Source organism: Mercenaria mercenaria, unplaced genomic scaffold (genome assembly GCF_021730395.1).
Source record: "Mercenaria mercenaria strain notata unplaced genomic scaffold, MADL_Memer_1 contig_3801, whole genome shotgun sequence".
NCBI lineage: Eukaryota > Metazoa > Mollusca > Bivalvia > Venerida > Veneridae > Mercenaria > Mercenaria mercenaria.
In genome coordinates, this window is record NW_026461977.1 from 53,880 (window position 1) to 61,363 (window position 7,484).

Sequence of the window (7,484 nt, forward strand, 5' to 3'; positions counted from 1 at the left end):
TAGTCCCGTAGTAATTGTCCCAAAACCAGATGGGAAGTCAATTCGTTTTTGTATAGATTTTAGGAAGGTCAACACAAAAGTGAAGTTTGATGCACATCCGTTACCCAAAATCTCACAAAGTATAGAATCTCTAGAGGGTTACAAATTTTTCTCATCTATCGATTGCAGGTCTGCTTACCATCAAATCTCCATAAAAGAAGAAGATAGACATAAAACCGCTTTCAGCATCGGAGGAGAAACATTTCAGTGGAAAGTAATGCCTTTCGGTATGGCAACATCCCCAGCAGTGTTTGAGAGACTGATGGAAAAAGTAATGACAAACTTAGTGTATAAGATCTGCCTTATATACCTTGATGATCTGCTCTGCCACTCTCATACATTTAAAAAGCATTTAGCAGACCTAAGACAAATGTTTGAAAGAATAAGACTTTCAGGTTTAAAACTGTCAGCTTCCAAATGTTATTTCTTTCAGAAAGTCCTGAATTTCCTGGGCCATCAAATAAGTGAGAAAGGTATAGCACCATGCCCTAAGAAAACAGAAGCAATCAGAAATTGGCCGAGACCTCAAAATGTCCGCCAGTTGCGTTCTTGGCTCGGACTTTGCTCATACTATCGTAGAATGATCGTGCATTTTGCCACCGTGGCCAAGCCATTACACAAATTAACTGAAGCTAACAAACCTTTCGTTTGGGATGATGCCGCGGAGAATAGTTTCCGTGAACTACAAGACAAACTCTGTAGTGCACCGATACTTGCTTTCCCGAACGAATCACTTCCGTTTATACTTGATACGGATGCGTCAAATGTTGCGGCGGGCGCGGTATTGAGTCAAATACAAGACGAACAGGAAAAAGTGATCGGTTATTTTTCGAAGTGTTTTTCAAAAAGTGTTAGAAATTACTGCACTACTCGTAAAGAACTGTACGCAATAGTATTAGGAGTAAAGCATTATCATCATTTTCTGTATGGCAAACCCTTCAGGATCCGGACAGACCATGGATCGCTCCAGTGGCTTCTCAACTTCAAAAACAGCGAAGGTCAATTGGCAAGATGGTTAGAGACACTAGGAAACTACCAATTCAAGATCGAACATAGAGCTGGAAAACTACATAGTAACTCAGACTCACTCAGCAGGCGACCCTGTATTGAGAAACATTGTCCACACTGCGAGAAACAAGAAATGAAATTCCTACCACAGTCAACCGACATACCAATAAATGTTTCAGCAATCACAGATGAAACCAATTATTCACAGCCATCTACAAGTAAACCACCAACCAGCACAGAAATAACAGACTTGGCAGACTTGGGAAACCAACAAGATCAAGACAACATACTGAACCAGGTAAAACTGGGGGTCACTAACAACACTAAACCAGAATGGCAAGACATAGCAAAAAGCAACATAAAAAACAAAACACTACGGGCACAACTTTCCAATGCTAGAGTAGAGAATAACATCTTATATCAGAAAATATTAACAGACACAAAATCACTCAGACGGGTAATTGTTGTCCCCACATCCTTAAAGAAGAGTTTTTTCAAACATCTCCATAGCAGGGAAACAGCAGGCCACCTGGGTGTTAAGAAAACTTATGCTAGGGTCCTCCTCAGATTCCATTGGTGGGGAATGAAAAGGGACATAGAAAAATGGTGTAAAACATGTGATGATTTGTGCCAAAAGGAAACAACCACATAGAACTGCGAAAGGTCCGTTACAGATATATCAAGTAGGTCAGCCACTCGAGAGGTGTGCGCTGGATATTCAGGGTCCCTATCCTGTTTCTAAAGGCATGCGCTGGATACTCGTTGTTGGATGTTATTTCACCAAATTCCTCCAAGCAATACCTCTAAAGACACTAGAAACTAAATATGTAGCCACCAAACTCATAAACAGATTTATGGCTGTGCTAGGTACCCCACTAGAACTATTCTCAGACAGAGGCTCAAACTTTGAGTCAACTATCTTTACGGAAATGTGTGATCTCTTAGGCATACACAAGACAAGAACAACAGTAGGAAGACCGAGCTCGGACGGAATGATAGAAAGAGCCAATAGGACAATTCAGACCATGATTTCAGCTTTTGTCAGTAAACATCAACGCGACTGGTGTGAAAAATTACCTTTACTTATCCTTGCATACAACAGCAGCACACATAGTTCAACAGGTTTCAGTCCATCAATGATGATGTTTGGTAGAGAAATGAACCTTCCCATAGATCTGGCACTGGGTAAACCTGTAGACGAAAAATCAAAGTATGTTACAAATTATGTGGTAGACCTGGAAGAAGCAATGACAGATATTCATGAAATTGCCCGTGAAAGCTTAGGCCAAACCGCCATAAGTATGAAAACTCAGTATGATAAGGGTAAATTCCACAATAATTATGAGCCTGGAGATGCAGTCTGGTTTTTCAACTCAAGACGACGCAAGGGACTTAGCCCGAAACTACAGAACCCTTGGACAGGACCGTACATGGTAGTAAAGAAATGGGGCGACATACTGTATGGGATAAAACAGACACAGAATGCTAAGTTACAGATAGTTCATCATGATAAACTCAAGAAGTATCAGGGTGAAGACGCACCAAAGTGGTTTATTCCACAATAGAACTTTGATAAACTCAACCTCAACAGTATAGAATCTGTGTACTTATGAATTGATGATTGTACTTTGAGATGTTACTTATTTACAAATAAAAAAAAAGAAAATCAAAAAAAAAAATCAATCTTTGTTTATGATGTTACCACATTATTCTTACCAAACACACCATAAATATTGGAGACCACAGTACCAAGCCTTTGACCATATCATTACCAAGAAACATAAACGTTCATCTAGACGTCAAACTTCTGGATATCTGCAAAATCAATGATAAAAAGTTATTACTTAAATTCCTTCTGAGAACCAGTGATGTTAAAAGAGAATCATTGAGGGTTTCCACATCTGAGACTATTGATATTTCCAGTAAATATGTAAATACTATGTACCTTGTCTATGAAACGGTGTAAGCCTTATTTATAATGGACTTCCCCAATTGTATATTGTAGGAAGCTTCTTGGAGGTGCATACTATGCCCACATAAGACAGATGAGGAATCAACATTCACCAAGAAAGCAAATGCCGTGAGACATGTTATGGTAGCCCACATGGCTTTCCGGTATGTGTGTAGCGTCTGCAGCGGATGGCTTTATGCGAAAGATTACAGGCATCGGTGTGTGGTGGAAAAGAAGGCCAAACTCACGTTAATGAATTCTGAAACTAAGAAGATTGGGAAGGAAGCCGAGGATTCAGTAAATAAAGAGGGCATAGACAAAGTGTTAGAAAAGGTTGAGCCAAAAGTAGTAAAACCCAAAAAGAGACCAATGGAACAACAAAATTACATAAAATTATGCAAACCCGTACCTGGAAGCAACAGAATCCCTCTGTCCGAAACCAAAATTCCACCAAAAAAGAAACCAAAAGAGACTGGCTATATGAGGACTTGTTCCTGTCTGAAGATTCATCTGATGACGAAGACACCATGGGAATGTCGATGGACTTGGACAGCATCTCAGTTTCTTCCATTGAATTAACTGAAGCAACTACAGAAACAGAAAAAGTGACAAATCATGATAACCCAGTAAACCGAAACAAAGAAAATGAATGGAACACGATAACAACCACAAATATGAAACAAATAAGAAAGAAAGTAACATGAAGAAAGAGAAAGATAACAATGTAAATGCAAAGAATGAAACTGAACTGAAGAAAAGTGGAAATGAGAAGGGACAGAAAGATAGCACGAAAGAAAAAGAACAGAAAATAAGTAACAAGAAAGACACTGACATTAAGGAAAGTGGAAATGAGAAGGAACAGAAAGATAGCACGAAAGGAAAAGAACATAAAGAAAGTGATAGGAAAGACAATGACATTAAGAAAAGTGGGAAAGAGAGTGAAAAGAAAGACAGTACAAGAGAAAAGGAACATAAAGAAAGTGATAGGAAAGATAATGACATTAAGAAAAGTGGGAAAGAGAATGAAAAGAAAGACAGTACAAGAGAAAAGGAACACAAAAAAAGTGAAAAGAAAGACACTGAACACAAGAAAATTGGTAATAAACAAGAACAAAAAGAGAATATGCGAGGAAATGAACACAAACATAGTGATAAGAAGGACAAAGAACAAAAAGAAAGTAAGAAAAGGGAGAAACACAAAGAGAGTGAGAAGAAAGACAACGAACATGAGAAAAGTAACAATGAGAAAGAACAAATACACAGAAAGAAAGAAAATGAAAACAAAGAAAGTAACAAGAAAGACACTGAACCTAGGACAAAAGAAAGTGAAAAGAAAGACACTGAACACAAGAAAATTGGTAATGAAAAAGAACAAAAAGAGAGTAAGAAAAGGGAGAAACACAAAGAAAGTGAGAAGGGATACAATGAACCTGAGAACCGTAACAATGAGAAAGAACAAAAAGACAGAAAGAAAGAAAATGAAAACAAAGAAAGTAACAAGGAGGACACTGAACTTAACAAGGAAAATTGTGACTCACGGAATGTAACATTCAGGATTCCACAAAACAGAAACTCCACCCAGAAAAAGGTATTTTCACCACTCAATGACTCTGTGTTATATCCCGAAGCAAACAAAATACCAGACCGGGAAAATATCAGTCTATCAGACATACGCAAAATAGTTAGCTACGACGACATAATTACAGATCAGGCTGAATTTTCTGAAAATGAGGACGATGAAAGTTACCAGACAACGACGGCAGATGAACAGGTTGATAAAATGGTACAAGAAGTTGGTTCTTTTGTAATCCTAAATGTGAGCGGCACCCTGTTCCAAACATCTTTCAAAACTCTGAAGAATTCCCCAGAATCAGCCCTGGCCAAACTGGATGAATGGAAGAATGCCCATACAAAACAACACAATATTAATTTTAAGAAACGCCAAACACTTCCAGTACATTCTCGATTTCTTGGCGGACAATTGTAAAATGCCAGAAGGCTTACTACCCAAGGACATGGTAACACTGGAGGAAGTACTCCGCGAAGCAAATTATTACAAAATAAATGAACTTTCAAAAATTCTAGAAAACCATAAACCAAAACTCAGGGCGATTGAAAAAGCAAAAGAACAGTGGCTCCTTGACTGGCAACAGAAAAACAACAGAACATCAAACTACCCCACCGGACATTACTACTACTGAAGAAAATGAACTTAATAAAAATAAATCTGACATTATATTACAGTGATTAAAATTAAAATGTTAGAGTCAAAAATATTTTATAATGCTCCAAATTCAATATTTCAAAATTTTAAAACACTTTCCATATCTAGCCTTTAACCCATTTTATAAGAGGGGGAGGGGACACATCAGACCCTAAGAGATAAAAGATTTTTGACTATCCGTAGTGTTAAGTGTTATCAATTACTATCAGTGAGTGGAATTTGTGATATAAGTTATTTAAACAGTGATTCTCAGAGAAATCTTACCTTATAATAGAAGTAGTGATCGATATTCCCATGTGTGACACTTGCCCGGATATGACATTACAATCATTCTTCTTTACCTAGAAAATTATGATATGTATTATAAATATTTAGATATTGAATAATGTTTGGAGAATTATTGAAATAGTAAATACTATATTACTGGAGGTAAAATAATAATTGAGAACTATTACTTAAATGGTATTCTTGACATAACTTGTTACATTATTAAGTTGTTATTGGAGGTATATGACACCATTATTATTAACTGACAAAAGGTTCCGTACGGTCAGGATACGAGATTATTAATTATGCACTAAGCTACTGTATTGCACAAACTTTTCTATAATATTTTAATCAATTATTGTCAGCACCACATTATTTTTGATACTACAATGAGATGATGATATTATTATTGGGAGACTTATTATTTTAGGCCTACACCATTGCTGACTTTCCTTTTAGCCTGTCTTTATTCTAGCTCGAGCCATTTGCAGGGTTCTCGTTATGCCCGGTGATTTGAAATGATAGACTGGAGGCCCTGCGGGCACACATTTTACGTGCCTGTACACCCTTTACATGTACCCTATTTTCCCACACTTTACATGTGGTTGTTTGACAACGCCGGTGGGCCGGGGGTTAAAACTCCGTGTTCTCCTTTAATAGGCAGTCACTTATCAGGCATTGTTATTATTATTATTATTGGCGCCAAAGGGTTTTGTGCAAGCCCTTATTGTCTCCCCTACCTTTTTGATAAGCTTCTGTTGTGCCACAAATTGATCATTTTATTTTATAAAGGTTATGTCCATACTAGTGATTGCCAGTACAGTTAATTTTGTCCAATCAAATTTCTGTTGGACTACTGGTTAAGTTTGGCCTGCAAAACTGCAGCAGTAGTATTATTATGTTCTTTTGTATGGGTCATAGCTGGTTTAGTTGAAATACCGTTTTGACCGGTCTGCGAAACTGCAGCGGTGGCATTTCCAATTTTACAATCTTTGTAGGCCCGGCACATTTTATGAGGATACCAAGAATTATCGAATGACTATTACTTAAGCATACCTCCTTTTACCATACATCCCCAAGTGAGTGCACCACTTGTATTAGGACACAGATACCCCTCACATCTAACCAAACATCCCTTAGTCAAGAAACCCTCACACTCAGCAATCTGAAATAAATAAGGAATATGTAGATTGTTATTATTGTGTTATCAAGAAATATTGCAGGTTAAGACATGAAAAAAACTGCGTAATTATGCTTACCTGGATGTGACTAATTTAATATATGGGATCCAAATTGTGATGGCATGCACCCACATTGTATATATGTTATTAATACTTACCTGTATTACTTGTATTTTGATCTCACTTGTGTTAGTAGTTAAGTATTTTCAGAAATTGAATACCCATTGTTAAATCATAATAACTTAAGTTTTAAAAGTACTTTCCTATGAACACATCGCTGTTTCCCTAGGCGCCTGGAACAGTAAACTGTTGTACTTTTGTTGTAGATTTTTGCACCAAGTTAAATCTAGTTAAATTGTTTGAGACTTAAATGTCTTTATTGTTCGTATGTTAATATATCAGATATAATTGTAAAGTTAGTATTAATGGTAAATTGCTGCTATACCTTTTCTTAAGTATGCTTGATTCAGAGTAAATGTGAAACTTAACTTTATTTAAGTAATTTGAAGAGTGTGAAATGCTATACACTTACCTTGGAATGACTGGAGTTTCTTGTACAGTATATCTGTTGATTAAGAGTAAATGTGAAACTTGATCTTAACTTAGTAATTCTAAAGTTATGAAATGCTAAAGATTTACCTTGGAATGACTGGAGTATCTTGTAGTATATGTGTTGTATTATAACTGAGCCATTGATACCTCTCCTCAACTTTACCATGTCTGAAATATGCAATGTGGAGTAAATGTATTATTTAAATAACCTTGTTACTAAATGTATGCATGACATTCAATCTATGAATCTGATTAATTTGAA

At 36.7% G+C, this 7,484-nt stretch overlaps 2 protein-coding genes across 2 annotated transcripts; both read left to right on the forward strand.

Annotated features, from left to right (window-relative positions):
- Nucleotides 1-1,793: 1,793 nt before the first annotated feature.
- LOC128553412 (uncharacterized) lies at nt 1,794-2,612 on the forward strand. The gene has a single exon (XM_053534555.1). It carries the CDS (start codon nt 1,794-1,796, stop codon nt 2,610-2,612), a length of 819 nt encoding a protein of 272 aa, XP_053390530.1.
- A 604-nt stretch (nt 2,613-3,216) lies between these two features.
- Nucleotides 3,217-4,985, forward strand: LOC128553413 (myb-like protein X). Its single transcript, XM_053534556.1, has one exon. It carries the CDS (start codon nt 3,648-3,650, stop codon nt 4,983-4,985), a length of 1,338 nt encoding a protein of 445 aa, XP_053390531.1. The 5' UTR covers nt 3,217-3,647.
- The last annotated feature ends 2,499 nt before the right edge of the window (nt 4,986-7,484 follow it).